Source organism: Oryzias melastigma, linkage group LG19 (genome assembly GCF_002922805.2).
Source record: "Oryzias melastigma strain HK-1 linkage group LG19, ASM292280v2, whole genome shotgun sequence".
Classification (NCBI taxonomy): domain Eukaryota; kingdom Metazoa; phylum Chordata; class Actinopteri; order Beloniformes; family Adrianichthyidae; genus Oryzias; species Oryzias melastigma.
Window position 1 is genome coordinate 6,285,095 of NC_050530.1, and position 22,109 is coordinate 6,307,203.

Genomic DNA, 22,109 nt, shown 5'->3' on the forward strand with positions numbered 1-22,109 from the left:
TTTAGGGGTTTTTCCTTGCCGAGTAAGGGCAGAGATGACCAGTTTATTTAGTCTGTTTAGTTTTTAGCTATTTTGTATATTTTATGACTAATTTTCTGCATCTGTAAAATTTTAAAAAATTTTCTTTGTGATTTTGGTCTATAAAAATAAAATAAAATTGAATATACTCTGACATCCTTATATTCTAAATATATTTTTTTACAGTTTGAACTTTAGTCTGAAATGTTCTGGTGGGTAAAGATGGATATTTTTAATAATAATAAACTTTATTTATAAAGCATTTAAATTGTCCATAAGACCCAAAGTGATGTAAAATCACGGAATAAAAGCAAAATTGATTAAAAAAAGTTTGATTTTTACCATTTGATAATCATCAACGTGTTTTTTTCTCTTTTATTTTATGATTTGGGGCAAAATACTCACAAGATGCATCTTTTTATTTCACATCATGTGAGCGTCTCTTCTCTCCTCTGTGATCCAGAACCTTTTCGCTTTTGGGGATGCAGACGGCAAAGGGGTGGAGGCCAAACTGCAGCATCCTCTCGGCGTGGCGTGGTCTACTGAACAAAGCTGGCTTTATGTGGCCGACTCCTACAACCACAAGGTAAGCGATCACAGGGCCTCGCTTTACGGTTTTCCCCCGGGGCTGTTTTCATTTTCCTCGGCTTGTACAAAGCAGTTTTGCTTTGGTTTGTCGGTGTGCGTCAGATCAAGGCGGTGGACCCGAAGACGAAGCTTTGCAGCACGTTAGCGGGGACCGGAGAGGCTGGAGATTCCCTCGGTCCAGAAATGACAGAATCTCGCTTTAATGAGCCCGGGGGGCTCTGCGTCGGAGAGGAGGGGAAGCTGCTGTATGTGGCAGACACCAACAACCATCAAATAAAAGTTGTGAACCTGGTTTCCAAGACCGTCTCTGTGGTAAGACATAACTGAATGAACATTCTTTAGAATCGTTTTCCTCCATTATCATTCCTCTCCTCTTCTAACAGTTTCCGGTCTCCTCAGAGGTCACAGACTCCACCGTGTCAAAGCCTTTAGGTAGAACCAAAGCTCCCACGCTTCCCAAATCCGCCGCTAGGATGGAAATGCCCCCAGTGGAGGTGTGTGCGGGCCAGACTGTCACCCTGTCACTCAGATTATCACTTCCAGACGGAGCCAAACTGACTGAAGAGGCGCCCAGCTGCTGGGTTCTCTCCGCTGAAGGTAAATGAGTCGTACCTGTGTATTATTCTGTTAACCACTTCAGAAAAATCTCATTTTAACCCTCCACTTTTATACAATCCAGCATGGAAAAGATTATTCTGGGTGACTCTCAAACTATTCAAAACATAAAAGTTCTCTAAATGGTTCGTGTCAAAGTTTAGTCAACACCTAAAGGAGGATTTTATGTTATAAAATAGGGTATTTTTCTAAAAATATAACTCTAAAAATAAGATAAAAGACATCAGAAACGCCTTATCTTTCTGAAAAGCATTTTAACATGACTTTAAATTGTAAAAGTTTGAACATTCGTAATATATTAGGTCAAAGTGACTCAAAAGTCTAATTAAAGTTTAGTTTTTCTGCACATATTATTATTCACATAATAACTTTAAGATAAAACAAGCCTGTTTATGTGACAGACTTATAAGTATAATAACAAGCTAACACAAGAAAAAAACAAACTGCATCCACTGCTGCCTGGTAGAAAAAGCAGCTTTTGAGTAAAATGGTAAATAGCGTAAACTTATATAGCACTTATATACCTTCTTTGAAGGCCCAAAACACAAAGTATTTCAATTAAACTAGAATCTAAAGGAGGATTTTACATCTCAGATTCAAGTTTTTGTCTGAAAATCTGAATCATCATCATTCTTAGAAATCACTTTACCTACAATTTTGTATTGAAAAAGTTTTAGTAAGAGAACCAAAAAATATTTTGAAAATATTACAGTTTAAAAGTTTTTAATTATCTTTCCTAATTGTAATATATTAAAGTGACTGAAAATCTCATTGATTGGAGTTTAGTTTTTGTGCATGCAGACATTATGTGGACATTATCACATTAAGGTAAAGTGAACCCAGATGTAAAAAGAAAATGTTAAAAATAAAAAATAAAAATCTAAAAAAATTTAGCAAAAAACAAACTGCATCCACTGCTGCCTGATAGAAATAAAAACTGAGCATTCAGGTGGATTAAAGGTGGATTTTACATCTCAAAGTCAAATTTTGTTTGAAAATGGATCTTTGAGCTGAAGAAGATCTGAACTCCATCATTCTTAAAATCCCTTTGCCTACATGTTTATATCAAAAAAAGTTTTGAAAAGATATAAAGATTCAAGCTAATTGAAAATACTGCAGTCTAAAAACGTATTTTGATTTGCTCGTTTTTAGTATATTATATTAAATTGGCAAAAAAATCTAATTAAAGTTCAGTTTTTATGCATGTTATCATTATGTGGACAAAAAACAAACTGCATCCACTGCTGCCTGGTAGAAATAGCAGCTTTTCAGCATCTCAATTAATCTAGATTTTTATTTTAAGATTATATTTTTTAGAAACATTTTACACTATAGTGTAATATTTATACAAAAAAAAATAAAAAAAATGATTTGTTTTCTGTTAATCTTTGCTGTTAGAAACTATTCTTGTGGGCACCTACCTTTGTTTTTCACCTTTACAGTGACTGTTTCATTTTCTCCTACATGGTTTTGGATTTTCTTTTGTCTTTTTTTTTATTTTTTATTTTTTAAGTAATGACTCTGAATGATGATTATCTGCGGATTCTTCCAGCCCACATGTCAGGGACGAACAACCATCCTCATCCTTTTAAACGTATTATATTCATAAGAGGAGTACCCTGGAGTTCATGCTTCTTCTATGTTCTTCTCAAATGTAGCCGGACAATTTCAAGCAAGTGTGAAGTGATTTTTAGATATCCTGTGAGTGGCAGCTGATGGTTTGTTCATTAGGTTTAAAAAGTGTTTCCATCCTCCTGAGTGATGCAGCCAGCAGTTCGGCCATGTCGGCGAGCTATTTTTAGAGCGTTCAGATAAGACAACATGCCTTAGTTCACATAATTAACTGGCGGGCTATGTTATGTGATCCTCTGCTGGCTCATTATGCCCAGTCTGGACTTAAGCTGATCAGATCAGAGCAACAGCAGGAATTTTAATGGGTCGTGTTAGAGGACTGCATAAAATCAATTTTTTTGTGGCGTTTTTAAAGATGGCTGCCGTGGGATCCGTCGCTCGACATCGGTTTCATTAATCACCGCCGGCATGGATTTTGTCATTCTGCTCTGATTTTCTCACAGTAGAAAGTTCTTTCATTTGCACTGATAGCTCCTGTTTAGGTTTGACCCCACTCTCCAGAGCCCAGATTACCCAGCGTCCTCGGCTGCACGTCATCTGATTTAGGTTCAGCGGATCTCGGCTAATGTTTCACACGATTCCATCGAGCTGCGCCGTGTTACGCTCCGGCTTGACTCAGCAGCGTTCTGAAATCCAGACGCCAGGCGGGCATTTTATAAAAACATGTCCGATCGTTGAGATCACGCTTGGACTGGAGCGGCTACGAAGAGTGATGTTGTTTTCCTCCAGGTCTGCAGAACATCTCTGGGGAGAACTTTTGTCAGTCAGTAGGTTGACATCCATCTAAAATATCTGTAGCAACCATGAGATTGTCCCAGAATCCTCCGGTGTTTTGGCTTTCTTCAGTGCGGTAACTGTGGCAACGATCATGCAGGCTGAAACTTCAAAATAAAAGCTCGCTCAAAATTATTTTTAATCACTTTTACATTTTGGTGCCACTTTTCTGAACTTCTAGGTAATAAAAATGTTGTGATTAAAAAAAAAAAAAGTGGTAATTACTATTATTATTTACTAATCCTGCATATCTCCCAACCATTTTTTGGACTAAAAAGTTTATTTTTAAATAAAATATTTGAATTTGGGTTTGTTTATAGCTAATGTTGTCAACTTTATTTAATTTGTTATTTGTGTTTTTATTTAATTATTTTTTTTTAGTTTACCACAAAACAATTACAAAAACAGAAAACAAGGCACCATGTAATTTGTTTTTTGTGACGATGAAAGAGGAACAAATAGATAAAAACTTATTTATTCCCCTTTTACTTAATTAATAAAGTCATTAATTCCTTTTTTTCAAAGCAATAAAACAAATAGAAAAAGAAATTCAAATCAGATCAAAATTACTTTATTTTTCCAGTTGGAATACAGTAAAATAATTGCAACACACAAACACTCAATGTAATACAGACTATACATACTCGGAGATGCTTAAAAGTTTGTTAAAAAAAACAAACAAAAAACAAGAAATCAATGGTTAACGATCAGTTGTGGAAAGCCACATATTTGTGTATGCATCTCACAATACACAGAATATCCATCTGATACTATCTGCTACCGACTGGATAATATTTACTGACCACCGGATAGTATCTTCTACCCACCGGATAGTATTTACTGACCACTGGATAGTATTTACTGCCCACTGGATAGTATCTTCTACCCACCAGATAGTATTTATTGACCACCGTATAGTATTTACTGCCCACCGGATAGTATCTTCTACCCACCGGATAGTATTTACTGACCACTGGATAGTATTCACTGACCACTGGATAGTATCTTCTACCCACCGGATAGTATTTTCTACCCACCGGATAGTATTTTCTACCCACCAGATAGTATTCACTGACCACCGTATAGTATTTACTGCCCACTGGATAGTATCTTCTACCCACCAGATAGTATTTACTGACCACCGTATAGTATTTACTACCCACCGGATAGTATTTACTGACCACCGTATAGTATTTACTGCCCACCGGATAATAGCTGCTACCCACCAGATAGTATTTACTGACCACCGTATAGTATTTACTGCCCACCGGATAGTATCTTCTACCCACCAGATAGTATTTACTGACCACCGTATAGTATTTACTGCCCACCGGATAATAGCTGCTACCCACCAGATAGTATTTACTGATCACCGTATAGTATTTACTGCCCACCGGATAGTATCTTCTACCCACCAGATAGTATTTACTGACCACTGGATAGTATCTACTGACCACCGGATAGTATTTACTGACCACTGGATAGTATTTGCTGACCACCGGATAGTATCTGCAGCCCACCGGATAGTATCTGCTGCCCACAAGATAGTATCTTACTAGAACGTATCTGATACCTACTGGATAGTATTTGTTTCCCACCAGAAAGTATCTGGTGCCTACCGGATACAATCTGTTGTCCACCAGATAGTATCTACTGCCCACAGGATAGTATCTACTGCCCACAGGATAGTACCCACTGCCCACAGGATAGTACCCGCCACCCTCCAGATAGTATCTGGTGCCCATCATATAGGACCTGGTGTGCACAAGAAAGCAGTATTAATTATTTTTTTAACTTCTAGTTTGTGGTGTGCACCACATATTTTCACTAAAAACTTTTACTATTTCATTTGTTATTACTTTTATATCCTTTTTAGGGGCTCCATACTTTGTATATGGGGGAAAAAAAGTATTTTTTTGAGCCTTAATCTGATATTTTCCATCAAAGTGACAAACTGAAAGGGTCTAATCAAATTTTCCACACGTATAAATATCAATATAGATATTTATGATCTATTTTTACTTTAATATCCTGCTTAATGCGACTGTCTATTTTTATTATGAAATGATGAAATTTGCATCGTGTTAGTTTTGTGCATTTGCTTACACATTTTTGCATCCATCAGTTTATCCTTCTGAAACCTTCCCGTTTCCTAGGTAACGAGTGGCTGCTGGACGGCCAGGTGACGACGGGCGAGGTCGTGGATCTCTCTCAGCCCGTCAACATCTCCACCAAACTTCCAGCGGCTATGAAAGAGTCCAACAACAACCCCTGCCTCACGTTGGGAGTGTGGGTGTTCTATTGTTTGGAGGCAGGCAAAGCCTGCATGATGAAAGCGGCCTCGTTCAGCCAGCCTCTTCAGATAAACAGCCATTCTGGAGAGAAGCAGGTCACCGTGGCGATTGCCCACACTTTCTAAAAGCAGCTCTCCGTCCCAACTGCCTTTGAAATCCACACTCTGGGGGATCGGTGGAAGGTCCGGTCCCGGACAAAGATGTTTATTCGTTGCCTTAAAATGAGAATGTTTGTGATAGAGTGGCTTTTTACAGAAAACCAGATTTTCTGGAGAATTTCATTTCGGACGACTCTGATGTTCTTCCTGTCAGACATGATGGATCGGTGCTGCAAACTTCTCGTCTGCGTGGCGTGTATTGAGAGGAATTTGGTGCGTACAGCACACGCAGCATGTGAGCTACAGGTTTAGGATTAATTCTATTTTGGAAAGATTAAAAAAATTGATTTATTTGGCTTTCCATCGATTAATTTTTGGAGAAAAAAAACAACTACTGACGCATTTTTCTTTCTCCCCCATGTGGGATACATGTGTCAAAATCAAATCGATTTAAAGTAAAAAATCTTCCATTTCATAGAGTCCAATAGAAGCAATATTAGGTAAAAAAGGACATATGCGAGGCTTTGTATTTTAAAGGGTTTATTGGACCCCATCTATGCAAAAGCACAGTTTTATTTGCCATTATGACGTTCAAGTCCTTAAAAATAGATTTTTCTCCTTCCAAATCTATGTGTAGCACTACTATAGTGCCTTCTTTTAAGCCTAAATACTCGTGTCTCTGCAGCGTGAGCTGTTTACTAAGTCACGCTTTGTCCTCCCTCATTATTGCCGCTGCTACTTTGGATTACAATTATTCCCAACACAAGGAGCCCCTTTGATTCGGACCACAAATACGCCTGTTATCTGTTAAATAAAGTGCTCGTTTGCGATAAGAGGGAGCAGCGCGAACCGATGACACCGGCGGTCTTGCTGCCGCTTGCTCCACACACCGTCGGGTATTACGAAAAACAGAGCTTCATTCTTCTTCTTTTGCTATCGAGCTCCACAAAGGGAACATGATATGAAGAAGAGAGGCTCCAATAAGGAGCATTGCATTGTGGGGCCTGTTATGTAACATAATGCGATATGGCAGCTTGTTGTTTTCCCATATTGATTCTCAAAGTGTCGTACGAAAGGGTCCCGCTTGTTTCAAGTGCCTTGAAACTAAAGCATGGTGGATGATGCAAACTGATGACACTTGTACTGTATGACACCAACTATACTCTTTTTTTTTTCAGAAAATCTCTAATTCCCACAAGTTATTTATTCAACTGAAGTATTTTCTGAGTTCTACTAGCCCTCTGGCATTATTTAATGAACTGCAATGAGCTCCTAAATCGGTCAAACTTTTTACCCACATCCTCCTTTTCATCTTCAAGGGACTTCTTCTTTTTTTTTTTTTTAAAGCAATAAAATATTTTAACAAGTTTTTTAATTGATGGATTTTCCTTGTTTTTCAGCTTTTGAGGGATGCACAACCTTTTATCTTTTGATAAACTAATTAATTGTAAGATAAAATGCAGAGGAAATGTGTTATTTGATTCCTTTTTTACATTAAATAAAGCTTGAGAACATTAAGTCTGTATTAAACAAATGTACTTGTATGTAAAAATAAAAAATGTTTCTAAATCCTACAAATCATTTTGTGAGGTGATTTATAGGGTTGGGTTGATAAAAATTTATACAGGTCTGTAATCCATTCATAAAAATATAGATTGATTTAGCACAAAGCTAATGTCCGCTAGCTTGATGCTAACGTTTAATGGAAATTCTCATAGGACGGCTAATGCTAACGTTCGGTCGACCTAAACATACATTTCTGACTAAATTAACATCTTTATAAACTCACAGGCAGGAATTTTCAAAACAATTTAAAGGAAATATTTCTTAAGTAATTATTTGTGGTATAAAACATCGTTTTTTTTTTTTTTTGGCTCATACCGACTTCTTCTTCTTCTGGAATAATCTGCAATGTTATAGCGCGATCGCCACCTAGTGGCCAAACTGAAGCGCCCTCCAGGAGAAGCAGAGCAATTGTTGGAGCTTCTTCATTTGAGAAACACTGTATACAATCTCATTATTATTTCACTAATACATTTTACAGTATGTGAACTGTATCAGATTAATATAAATACTTAAAACACATAGTAGATTATTAATGTATTTATAAGCAAATGTGTATAAATGTGAAAACTCAAAGTGTAATAAAATAAAATAAAATAAAAATCTGAATTAAATTGAACCATTTTTGGAAATTATAATCGATACCAAGCCCTAGTGCTTTACAGATTTAAGCATTACCTCTGACCTCAATAGGCTCCATCTTGTGACAAAATATTAAGCAAAATCAGCTGCTTGTGTTAAGTACATGGAGAGAAAACAATATAAAAAGACCTAAATCTGTAGGTCTAAGCAGTATTGGGCACAAACACCCTCATAAAACAAACATAAGGCTTTGGTTATTGTTCCTGTTTTCTCTAAAAGGAAGCAGAAAAGAGGACATACTTGTTTGTTTTCTGCTCTGCATCATAGAGGTTTGAATGAACGCAAATCCAACATGCATTTTTGTCATGATGAAAGACATGTATGTAAAGAAAATGATGTTAAAAATTAAATTTCTTCATTCAAATCAGAATTTTATGTTTGAAAAAAGCTTATTTGGGCCACAAGTTCAGTGCGTTGAGTTCTCTGCAAGAGTGAGGCGAAGAGGGGCGGGGTTGCCCCTGCACCAACAGTCCAACCCACAACTCAAAGGCAAATTTCTAATGAAAGCTCTGTAAAAACTATGTCCTAGGAAACAAGTATTTTTACATTTTTACTAAAAATGGCATTATCATAACTAAAAAAAAAAAAAAAAAAACACTGGAACGGCTTTTATAATAGATAAAAAGATGATTGAAGTGGAGTTTTTCAGTTTATGGAGTCGTTTAATCACCACACTGACTTGAAAAAAAAACATTCAATAATGTCTCAAATCTTGCAGAAGAAGATTTTCAATTTCCCAAAGGTCAACTCATGCAACATAATCGACGCTGCAGGCTGAACTGAGGATGCTGATCCTCCTGTCGGGATAAAAAAAGACGGAAAATGGCCTTTCGTTCAGGACTGGAGACACACTGAAGCCTGACAGGTTTACACCTGAAAAATAATGATCTATGGAATATATGTGCTCTAGTCTTTTAGAGAATTGAAATCTTTCTGGTTGTTCAGATTTGTAAACATGGACGCTTAAATTAACCTCTTTTTCGACATGGATGCAAATACAAATCAAACTTAAACGTAAGTTAATTTTTTTTTTTATTATTGCTGGAAATAAATTCAGGCGTCAAGGTGGATAAGAAACAAAAGCAGGAAATATAATCAGCTAACTTAAAAAAATGAATTTGAAAACACAGTAAAAATGTCAAATATTCTGGTTTAATTAAGAAAAAACTAATTAAATAAAAAAAACAATTTTAAATGATCAAATGAGTAAATAAACTTAAATTATGTTTGTTTCTCTACTTGTGGTTTATTCTTACAGGCTTCATATTAGTGAAGATTAACTACCATGATGGTTTTTAAAAATCAATACTTCGTAATTCAGGGGTATTATGGGATGTCCAACAGCACAGAAAGCTCCCTCATTCACACAGGTAGGAAATATGGAGTTATAAATGGATGACCTGGATTTACTGCACCTCCAGTCTGAGCGTCTGAGGAGGACGTTGGGTTTAGGTGGACAGATAATCAAAACGAAACTGTTATAAATGAGATTCAGGCTTTCTTTGTAAGAAAACGAGGACTCTCGTCTGCGCAGGTCTCCAACATTCAGATGTTAAATAGACTGAAAATCACTCCTCATTGGTAAAACTCTGCTGGGAAGTCATAAAAAGACACCAGACAATGAGATTAAAGTGATAAAGGTATGAAATTCAGATTCAGTTTGGTATTATTTTTAAATTAAACCAATGTTCCTTTGTGACGAAGACCCCCATAGTCAAGCATGGGGGAGGTAGCATCATTGTGCAACCATATTGGAGAACAGTCTGAATAAAAGGAAAGATGAATGTTGAATTATAGAGTAAAATCCAATAAGAAAGGTGAAAGAAGGAACTTTTAGCAAAGATAACTCTGCCCATTCAAAAAAATAACATTTTTAATTGTATTGTTTTGCCTTTTTGATTAAAAATACAATTTTATATAATACATATCTGCTATATTTTATATTTTTACCAACAAAAATGTAGCTTGCTTTGTTAAAATTTCAAACACAAACATAATAAATGTTTAAAAAGTTACCAATTTTAATTATTTTTGTTGATGAAACAGTGTTTTCTCCTTTTTTCAGTGTTATAAGAGTAAATAACCCTAAAATAATGAATTTATTTTACATCTAAGATTTTTCTTATCATTATATTTCCCTTATCCTTTCTACACTTTCTATGTCAGAAATCACATTGATATCAGTTATTACATTTGGACAAAAAGCAGCAGCAGCAGAAAAGGACTGCACCATTTCTATTTTCTATCATGTTCTTTTTATGTTGTCAAGCCAAAGCGTAACAAAAAAAGTATTTTTTTTTTCACTTTTTCTATTAACTGTGGTTAATTTTGGTTTAACCAGCGAGGATAGATATGTTCAGACTAACAAAGACACACAAATTAGTTTGATTCCAACAAGAGATTTACCTCATGTATGAACTATTTTTGGACATACAGGCTGTTTTTCTTCTTCTATTAATGTCGCATTTGATCCATTTCTGTAGAAAACTCTCATTTTTTTAAATCAGCATACAGTTTTGTCAGTGATGGATATATATTCCTGTTTTCTTGTTTGTTCTGAACCTTTAAGGGAAGCAGAACTTTTCATCCGTAGAAAATTTAATGTAAGTGAAGATAAAAATGCTGATCAAAGGTGTTCTTTTGTTCCCTTTTTACATGCTTTTTTTCTGCCTAAAATAAAGCACTTGTGCCTCATTTCCACTAAGCGGACTGGTCTACTCCTGGCCAGTTTAGAATGGTTGGGGCGAGGGGTGTCAAACTCAATCACACAAGGGGCCAAAATCCAAAACACACTTTAGATCGCGGCTGAACAGGATAAACATTTATTGAACACTGCATTTTTAAAACTTTAAAACTTTTTTTTTTTACATATTTATTGGCTAGATATGTATATAGCATTAGCTGCAATAGTGTGAATGCTGTTAGCTGAATTTTTCCGCTAAAGATGCTAGTGCTAATAGCTGAAGATGATGAAATTGGTATCAAAACAAGCTAATAACCAGCTAAAATATTAGCTAATATTAGCAAATTAGCCTAGAAAACTTAAAGGGAGGTATTTTTGGCATTCAAAAACTTCATAGTTTTTGAAATATTGAGAAATATTTCTCATAGAAAATGAATAAGAAAGTCTTCATATTTTAAATTTAAGTAGATTAGCAACAAGCTTTTAAATAGATTAAGTTTAAATCTTTTATAGCATTTAAAAAAAAATAGAATTTACCTAATATCTTAGCAACAGGCTAACGTTTTTGACTAAATTATTTAACTCAGGAATTTTCTTCAATTTTGGAGTTTAGCTAGTATTAATGCAATGAGTTAGCTTTTTTGTGGCTAATTTGGCATCTACTGATTTTTTTATGCTAATTTTTAGATAATGTTTCAGCGACATGCTAACATTTTTAGCTAATTTGCTATCTTTTGAGGGTTTTACAGGCTAACTTAGAGTTTAGCTGCTACTTTGGCAAAAGGCTAACGTTTTTGACTAATTTAGTTTACTGAGGAATTTTTGGCTATTTTAGAATTTAGCTCATATTTAAGCAACAAGCTAGCTTGTTTTGGCTAATTTAGCTTCTACTGAGGTTTTTTTATGCTAATTTTTTGATAAAACTTTAGCAATGTGCTAATATTTTTAGCTAATTTGTTATGTTTTGAGGGTTTTACAGGCTAACTTAGAGTTTAGCTTCTACTTTAGCAACAGGCTAACGTTTTTGACTAATTTAGTTTACTGAAGAATTTTTGGCTATTTTAGAATTAAGCTAATATTTAAGCAACAAGCTAGCTTGTTTTGGCTAATTTAGCTTCTACTAAGGTTTTTGGGCTCATATAGCAACAAACTAAATATTTTTTTGCAAAATTGACATGTATTGGGGATTTTTAAGCTATTTTATTTCAAAATGTTCAGAAATTTATTTCAACTTCAGCGTTCTTTCACAGTTTTTTAACGAAATTTAACATTTTGTAAATAGCTTTTGCATTTTCAGCAAATCCCTGTAGCAATAAAGTAAGTTGCATCACCATTTTCAGCTATTACTTTTAGCAAGAAGCATTCACACTTGCATTATATCGCAATTATTATTATCTTTATTTGTTTTTTCCCACATAATGCATTACATAATAGAAAAAAAGATGTCAGTTTCTAGCCAAAGACGTCAGAATGTCGCATATAACTTACAGCAAACTCCTTGGGTGATGTTGTAGAAGGTTGGAACTACTAATGTGTCTTTAAAGGCGTCCAGCGTTGAAGATGGCGGGATAAATGTTTCGTCGTTGTAATTGCTGAATGGATTTGAGTGGGGAGCGCGTAACAAAGGAGGGACTGTTATCGGCCCTCTGTCCTCGCCTGCTTCCTTCACAGCGGTTTTTGACAGCATCATTAACCCGGTGTGATTCCGGCAGCCGTCCGTTTGGCCGGAGGTCATTCACACACTCAGCGAGAGGAAACCTCAATTAACTTAAAACATCACTGAGGAATATTATTAGATGTTCAGGAAGGGGTGGGGAGGGTAGAATCGGAAGGGCCCCCAAGAGTCGTGAGGACGCTCACCGCCTCTACGTTGATGCATTGAAAAAGCGCTTTTAGTTAAAAGAAGCAAATCCCTGGAGTGAGCTGTGAGGATTCAGAGACAGATTGACCAGATAAGAGCTTCCGGGAGCACAAAGCTCATTTCAGAAGCACAATCACGGCTTTTGAATGCTTTCTCTAGGGCCTGAACCTTGTGCCTCTTGTGACGCTCATATGATCCCTGAAATCTGAACTGCAATTTTTCCTGATTTAATTGCCTATAAAAGTGTTTTTTAAATTGGGAGTTTTTTGTCTTTAGTGGTCTAAATTAAGACCAAATAATTTTCACTCTTAACCTGAAAGACTTTTATGAGGTTTTACTGGCTCAGCCTATAAACAGGAACTCTTCAAATGATGAACGTTGACTCTGCTCCTGTTCACACGAGGTCAAGCTGCTGGGTCGAGATGAACCACCTCTACTTCTCTGGCTCCAATGCACGAAGATGCGTGGGAGCTGCTGTTGAGTGGTCAACAGCACCTTTGGATGAGTGGGCAGGTCCAAAAAAAGCTGGAAAACAACAACAAGCTTCAGCTTTCATCTATCGAACATCTGCCAAAGAAAAGGAATTTTTCTGTCTGATTTCCCAAAAAAAACATGTTTTCTTTTGCATTTTTGAGATCAAACTGCTCATAAAGTAAGTTATTTTAAACAAAATGGTAAATAGCCCCTCACACCCCTCACTCTCCCTCTGGGATCCTAATCACCCAACCACTTTTTTCAAAATGGCGGCTTTTCTGTTGGTTTATCTCCATAGCAACCATTTTATTTTTTGGTCTCCTGGGCATGACGGACAAGTTTATGCAACTTTTAGAAGAATCTGCAAAAGTAAAATTTTGTGTTTCCATAGCAACAGAGGTTTTTTGTTAACCACGCCTTCATTTCTAATGTGTTCCCATCGTGTGTCATATCATTTCGTTCAGCTTGAGCCCAGGGATTCATGTGTGACATTTTCATAATATTCTGGTGAAAAATGTGCGAGCGACAAAGGAACGCCACTTTTGCTAGCTCACCACGTCAAAATCTATAAACTATAAAACAAACATTTTGTCCTGGGTAGCTTCCAAAAGCGATGGACAGATTGAAACCTCTAGGAGGAGTTAGAATTTTTAACTATACTAAAGGTTGCTTTTTTTTTTTTTTTTTTTAATTCAAGATGGCGCCCTCCTGCAGAGGTCAAAGGTCAACCTATGATGAGACCATATATAGGACATCCTGTGAAAATGACTTAAACAAAAGTTGTGGGAAAGGGTAAAAATCACCAAATTTGACACTTTGCCACAACATGACCACCACAGATCCTGTGGCCATCCCATGATAATTTCAAAACTTCCTTTATTTATCGCCTACGTGTGTATTTTGGTTTTGTTAGCAAATTTTGAAATGCTTTTTGAGCCTCATAAGATATTGTGGGCCCCATTTTTTTACGGTGATGTCATCATTTTTTGGGGGGGAGGGTCGTTCAGTTCACTGTGCCAAAAAATCCTTTATACTGGGTACTGGATGTGTGCAACTTTTAGTGAGTGTTTGTGTCTGTGGCGGGGATCACATTTTTGCTCAAAGACACAGAAATGCAAAAACAAACTGGTCCTCGCTGTCCTGGACAACTGCGGGACATAATTAATACTCCAGGGTATTATAATAGGGTTCGAAAGTTTAAGAACTTTTTAGAAATGTACTGTTTTTTGTGAAAATGCAGATACTTTAAGATGGCAAAGAATATGGGAAAAAGGTATAACAATTATTTATTGCTTCCATAAATAATCCAAGAATTGAACCTTGAAACATAAATTAATGCATAACTTAAGTTATGGTAATAAATGTCATGCAGATTCACAGCGAAGCATTAGTGTGAGGTCTATCACATACATTTATAACTTCCCCCAAATAAATAACACAAACCACAGACATCAAGAGCAAGGAGAAGACTCACAACAACATAGAGAAGGAAGTGTTTTCAAACACTTTCCTCAAACTCTGGAGGGGATCAATTGATGACGGAACAAAGACCTTCTTGTGAGATCAAGATATCTGAGGTGATCCCGAGTTTTTCTGGTCTCTCAGACTGAGACTGGCTTTGTATTTGTTGTTCGGAACGTTTTAGTCGATTTATGTAACATCTTTCGATCTTTTGGACTTAATTGGTCTTAGGTTGTTCTTCCTGGGAACTAGAGACCAAAAAGAAAAAAAAGTCCTTGAACTGACTTAAACTCTTCTAGGTGAAGCCTAACCCTGAATTTACACTGGTCTGTGTCTCGATTGCGTTTTTTGAGAAATCTGTATCACAACCGACAATTAATTTTCATTGACTCTGTTGCGTCCCGTCTCCCCCCAGGATCCCTGAGGGGTTCATTTGTCCTGTCACCCCTGTGTCAAGTAGTTCGTCATGCTCTCTTTGCTCATCCCCATGTCATCTCACTCCTAATTGAGTCCTTATAAAACACATTTTGTGTCAAATATAATACATTTTTGACTCTCCACAATTAAACTTTCGTCATCCATGGTGGTGTTATCCATTAACGTGATCTAAGATAGAACAAGCTCCAGGCTTTTTTTCACACCTTGGTGTCATATCACAAGTTGCAATCATTACTTTGTCCCTCCATGATTAATTTTCAAATCGGTACTTTGTAAATTGAAGGGACGTCATCCAAGCGTCACTACTGATTGGTCAAAGATTGACCTGGTTTAGCTTAGCTCAATGGATCCAGAGTTTGTACATAGAGCCCAAACATAGTCTTAGAAATCTGTGTAGTGACATGTGAACGCGAGAGTTTTGAATCAGGAAACGGACACTTACTCGCATTGACAAAGTGTCAGGAATCAGAACTCTGTCTCCCCCTCTGGTCACCGGTGGGATCCACCTCTAGAGTATTAGCACAGACAATCACCCACATGAGACTGAAGCACTGCACAGTGCGAAGTATTGTTTGTACCACTCTCCTTGCAAACTGAGCGTTATCTCCTGACTTCTCATATTTCTGATCCTGATCTGACTTTGTTCGCCCCCTGCTCTCTGATATTGTTATGCCAATGTCCAACCTCAACCTGCCTGACCCTGATTTAGCTTTGTGGACGTTTAGCTTTGTCTGACTCCTGTCTGTGCAAATGAACCTGCTACACGTGGAATCAGCCATCTCCCCATTTGTGACACAAATACTTACGATTGAAAGTTTCCATGGAGGGATTGGGGTTTCCGAATGTGTTCTTTGGGGAGTTATGATGGGACCTCTGTGGATTTGGTTTGTTTCCCATCAGTTCCCATAAGATCACTTTCTAAGGCACAAGTTTGTGGTTCTCCCTTTAGACATTCTGTCAAACCCTGTTAAGCTGCTTTAGGAATTTCAAAGTTTGATCCGATTCTCTTTTTTCCCTTTTTTTGAGGTTGTTGTTTGAACTGCTGACTTAAAAAAACTATACGTATGTATGCATTTATCTTCTCTCACCTTCACTGTTGTTGTGCACTAAGCTCCCCTTCCTCCACCCTTACGGTCAAAATGCTGCACACTTGCACTGTTTTCACCCAGATTTTCCTGAGATTTGGCCTTGTCCCTGAATGCACCTCAAGCATCCTTACCCAGCATATCCCACCCAGACCACTGACGTCGGCATTTTGCCCCAAATTCCTTCGGTTTGCAGTTTTTTAAAACAATATGATATGACTCAAGGAGATGCTATATCAGACCTGATTTCATAGACTCCTTTGCTCACTGAGTTCAGTGGCACTAAGCCTCTATAACAGCCAGTAAATCCCTCTTTACAGCATTCCTGGGTCGTGCTTTTCTTGTGTAACTGGTGAACATAAAGGGTTAGAGGTTTTTGATGTGATTGTCAGAATAAAAATGTTCTGCCTCTCAGGGGTTTGATTGGAGAGGCAGATCTGCACATTTAATATTTTTGTTTGGCATCTATATCTACACAGAAATACTGCGAAATACTCAATATATATATATTTTCATGAGTTTTTACATATATTTTTCGCTTAGCAACCTAATAAGTAAAGTTGCCAATTGATACAGTATGTTTAGATTTTTAACATGTCAGGTAACTGATCACAATAAGGGTTAACCCCTTAATGCCTGTTGTCTCAAACCAAATTAGCTATAAAATAACCTAAATGTAGCATTTACTTAAAAACAAAATCATAAGTTAAAATGCTTGACATTTAATGTAGCAGCGGTGAAGATTTACACTAGCAAAACACAGAGCTATCATAATTAAACGGGGAGGGGCGGGGCTGCTCAGCTCCGCTCCAAAAGCCACGCCCCCTCAGAGAAGATTTTGCAGATGAAGGCTTCAGATCAAAATGAAAAATGGCTTTTTATGTCATGTATTTTTAAGACAGTACTGGGAAAAATACACTAAGAGTGTATTCAGACTGACATCTACCGGATATTTCTGTTTCAAACTAAAGCCTGTAAACCAGGGGTGTCAAACTAGATTTCCAAAATCCAAAACACACCTTAGGTCGCAGCCGAACAGGATAAACATTTATTGAACGAAATTTGTATAACTTTAAAACCGTAACTTTTTAATATAATTATGAACTAGATATATAGTATTAGCTGTGATAATGCTAGTGTGAATGCTATAAGCTGAATTTGGCCACTGAAGATGCTAATTTTGATAGCTGAAGATGCTAGTGCTAATAGCCGAAGATGCTAGTGCTAATAGCTGAAGATGCTAGTGCTAATAGCTGAAAATGCTAGTGCTGATGGTTGAGGATGCTAGTGCTAATAGCTGAAGATGCTAGTGGTGATAGTTGAAGATGCTAGTACTAATAGCTGAAGATGTTAGTGCTGATAGCTGAAGATGCTAGTGCTAATAGTTGAAGATGCTAGTGCTGATAGTTGAAGATGCTAGTGCTGATAGTTGAAGATGCTAGTGCTAATAGTTGAAGATGCTAGTGCTAATAGCTGAAGATGCTAGTGCTGATAGTTGAAGATGCTAGTGCTAATAGCTGAAGATGCTAGTGCTAATAGCTGAAGATGCTAGTGCTGATAGTTGAAGATGCTAGTGCTAATAGTTGAAGATGCTAGTGCTAATAGCTGAAGATGCTAGTGCTAATAGTTGAAGATGCTAGTGCTAATAGCTGAAGATGCTAGTGCTGATGGTTGAGGATGCTAGTGTTAATAGCTAAAGATGCTAGTGCTGATAGTTGAAGATGCTAGTGCTATAGCTGAAGATGCTAGTGCTGATAGCTGAAGATGCTAGTACTGATAGTTGAAGATGCTAGTGCTAATAGTTGAAGATGTTAATGCTAATAGCTGAAGATGCTAGTGCTGATAGTTGAAGATGCTAGTGCTAATAGCTGAAGATGCTAGTGCTGATAGTTGAAGATGCTAGTGCTGATAGCTGAAGGTGCTAGTGCTAATAGCTGAAGATGCTAGTGCTGATAGCTGAAGATGCTAGTGCTGATAGCTGAAGATCCTGAAATTGATACCTAAAAACACTGAAGGTGATAGCTAAAAATGCAGAAACTGATAACTGAAATCGCTGAAGCTAATAGCCATCTAAAATATTAGCTAAATGCCAAATTTGTCTAAAAATAACTTTAAAAAAGGAAAAAAAACGTAGGTTAGCCAAAACAGTTAGCATGCAGCTGTAAAAATAGCTTAACTTCAAAATAGCCTAAAAATTGAAAAAAAAACTAAATTAGCCAAAATAGTACGTTGCTGAAATATTAGCTAAACTCCAACACAGCCTAAAAAACGAAAAAAAGTCTAAATTAGCCAAAAAGCTGAAGAAGCAGAAACATTAACCAAATTTCAAAATAGCCTAAAAACTCTTAGTTAATGCCAAAGTAAAAAAAGAAAAAAGCTAGCAGGATGCCAATTTTTAAAACTTTTAAACCATAACATGTTAACATAAATATGAATAAATCAACTTAAACCTTAAATAACTTTCAATATTTTACTGACTCATTGTATTCTTGAGTCATACTTTACACATGTGCTGCAAACCATATATATATATATGTAGATTCATATATAAATATGTGTGTGTGTGTTCACACAAAAAGAAATTCCAGATTATTGGGAAAAATGACTCTGATTCACTTTAAACCAACCAAATGTGCAACACATGCTCACGCCTCCACCAGGGGACGTGTCAATCGTGGAAAACACATTTAACACATTTAGGACCGCGCGTATTATATGCACGTAAAAACCGGTTTTGGCGTATATTATACACGGTATTTCCCAAATCGTGGCATATGTACGCATTTTACTGAGACTGTGTCTTAATACCCCCTAAGGTTGCCGTTTCTCTTTGGAAAAAAATGGAAAAATTCTAAATTTGTCCAGAAAAATATTTAATCTATGTTTTAGCAGAGCTAAATAAGGAGTTTGGGAGCTTATCATTCCCGGGTAACTCTTCACTTGAGGTGAAACTAATCCAAAAGAACAAGGAAAACCTCTAATTGGCCTCTCAGCTAAACCCATGACTGCTGCTGAATGTGGATTTATAGGTTGAACGTACTTTTTCAAGAGTTATTTTCTCAGTTTAGATGAAAAGCAACCATCCTGTCAATCTGAGGGAGCTATGAGGAATGTTGAGACTGTTTCATGATGTCATGTTTCAGGAGGGGTCATCGGGGTCATCCAGAAATAAATCCTGCTTTGGGTTGGCGTCTGGTGCTGTTCGTCTTCACTTGAGCGGATCAGGAGAGGGAAAGTTGTCGACAAGGAATCTGGGAATTCTGAAGCTCTGATAAGGTGGGAGCTGATCTCACGGGAAGCTTTTCTGGAGGTAAAAATATAAACTGGACGTTTGAAATAACACATTTTGAAATAGAAGGTGGTGAAAACAGGAAAATCCCTCTGGATTTTCACATTTGGTGCTGGGTGTTCCCACACTGGACTGGATTTTTTTTAAAAGAAACAGTGACAGTTTGTGTTTTACAAACATAAAGTTGTGTGTTTTATTTTCAGATCACAAAAAGGGGCGTCTGAAGCTGTCTCCTCTGGCTGATCCACATGCTGGGACCTTTGTTCCACTGCTGATTGGTCGCAGGGAGTGATGATGTCACCGCCCGGGTTTCAGTCCCGCTGCTGGAGCATCAAGCGCAGCAGAAGGAGAAGAGAGCCGCTCCAGATGGAGTTGGCGCGCGCCGGGATTGCGTCTCTGTCGGAGGGGGAAGGCTGCCGCGCGCTGCCTGGATGAACTCACTCTGCTCCCAAACGCAGCGCAGCATCCCGCCATGGGGGACGGGGGCGCGACCCTCCACAACGGCACCGGAACCGAGGCGTCCGACGCGCAGGGCTCCGTCCCAGCCGCGTCCGAGCAGTGGACGGCGGGCATGAGTCTGGTGATGGCTTTGATTGTGCTGTCCATCGTTTTTGGGAATATCCTGGTGATTGTGGCCATAGCCAGGACGCAGAGGCTGCAGACCCTCACCAACGTGTTCATCGTGTCTCTGGCCAGCGCAGACCTCATCATGGGCTTACTGGTTGTGCCGTTTGGCGCTGCGCTCGAGGTGCGCGGCTTGTGGCTGTACGGCTCCTTTTTCTGCGAGTTCTGGATCTCCGTGGACGTCCTCTGCGTCACCGCCAGCATAGAAACCCTGTGCGTAATCGCCATAGACAGGTACGTGGCCATCACCTCACCTTTCCGCTACCAAAGCTTGTTAACCAAAGGTCGGGCCAAAGCGGTGGTGTGCGTGGTGTGGGCCATCTCTGCGCTGGTCTCCTTCCTCCCCATCCTCATGCACTGGTCCCGCGACAGCACGGACACGGACTGCTACGAGAACCCCCAGTGCTGCGACTTTGTCACCAACAGAGCGTACGCCATCTCCTCCTCCATCATCTCCTTCTACATTCCGCTGGTGGTGATGATCTTCGTTTACGCGCGCGTGTACAGAGAGGCGAAAAAGCAGCTGAAGAAGATCGACAAGTGCGAGGGCAGGTTTCACAACACCCTGACCGGCCTGACCTCCAAGTGCAAGAAGAGACCCTCAAAGATCCTGGCGCTCAGGGAGCAGAAGGCACTGAAAACTCTGGGGATCATCATGGGGACGTTCACTCTGTGCTGGCTGCCCTTCTTCATAGTCAACGTCGTGCGCGTCTTTTGCGCGGAGCTGGTGGACAAGAACGTCTTCGTGTTCCTGAACTGGCTGGGTTACGTCAACTCCGCCTTTAACCCGATTATTTACTGCCGGAGTCCGGACTTCAGGAAGGCTTTCAAGAGGCTGCTGTGCTGCCCGAGGCAAGCCGACCGCAGGCTGCACATCAGCTCCTGCGACCTGACGCGCTGCTCCGGCGGCTTCGTGTCCGCGCTGGAGCCCGGCACGCTGGAGATGTGGTCCGACTGCGCCGTGCTGGACAACAGCGAAAGCAGCCTGGTGGGCACGAAGCTGCCGCGATCCGAATCCCAGCTGTGATTCACAATCAGCTGAAAAAAGAAAAAAAAAAGAAAAACTTGATCATCCTTTCTCAAAAGCTGTGCGTAAAACAAAAAAAGCCGTGCGTAAAAGTCATCCAAATCATCCAAAACGTTTTTTTTAGTGATTTTTTTCATCGGAAGCAGATTTATTTAATATAAATCTGACTTTTGACATTCTAAAAGGCAAATATTCCTTTCATAAATTCATGGGATAACTTTCTGTACTCATCCTGGAGGAGAAGACTCCAAAAATGTCGCTCCACCTTAATGATGGTCATCTGTAAATTGGCACTTTTCATGAGCATTTGTCCAATCCGCTTACAAGTCAGTGTTTTACCTCACAGCAACGACAAGTGCAATTTGTATAACATGTTCTTGTTTATATTAAACATGATGTAAAATAGCCGTCTGTCTTTTTCAACTGGGAAATGAAGGACAGGGGATTGTAAATAATGAAGTGTTGCGCACTGAAGGGAGGATGGGCCTCTCTGTGCGTCTGTCTGTCTCTTATTTTCCATGCTGTCATGAGGTGCTTCTGTGAAAATAAAAGATGGTTTCATTGTTAAATATTGGAGCTTTTATTTCTTCCACGGATCAGTATCTTATCAGGAATGTGTTAAAGATCAGCTGATTTACATTTTTTTTAAACACAAGATTTAAAAGATTTTGACTATTTTTTACCTTTAATCTGTTTTTTTCATGTTATTTCTGCAGGAGAATTGTTAAATTTGGCAAAATACTGTGATTTTTTTTAAAAGTTTAAGTGAAAAAATCTAAAAATCAATGATAATTTACTTTTTTTAAGTTTAAGATAGTTTAACACATTTTTGGACAATTTGAATTTTAATTTTAGCACTTTTTACCTTTAATTCGCTTTTTTCATGTTTTCCCTGCAGCAGAATTGTTAAAGTTTAACACAATGTTGCATTTTTTTTCCAGCT

At 38.1% G+C, this 22,109-nt stretch overlaps 2 protein-coding genes across 2 annotated transcripts in view; both read left to right on the top strand.

Moving 5' to 3' along the window:
* Nucleotides 1–7,246, top strand: part of nhlrc2 (NHL repeat containing 2) — a 24,149-nt gene extending 16,903 nt beyond the window's left edge. The window contains exons 9-12 of the mRNA XM_024285543.2: nt 482–604; nt 709–918; nt 990–1,203; nt 5,784–7,246. Of these exons, the coding sequence (XP_024141311.1) occupies nt 482–604; nt 709–918; nt 990–1,203; nt 5,784–6,046 (810 nt within the window). The 3' untranslated portion in view covers nt 6,047–7,246. The remainder of the gene's footprint in view (nt 1–481; nt 605–708; nt 919–989; nt 1,204–5,783) is intronic.
* Nucleotides 7,247–19,771: 12,525 nt separating this feature from the next.
* Nucleotides 19,772–21,071, top strand: adrb1 (adrenoceptor beta 1; the record flags this gene model as incomplete). The annotated part of the gene is given in 1 exon segment (XM_024284997.2): nt 19,772–21,071. A coding segment is annotated over 1 exon segment (1,084 nt), but the record flags the coding sequence as incomplete, so codon positions are not given.
* Between the last annotated feature and the right edge of the window lie 1,038 nt (nt 21,072–22,109).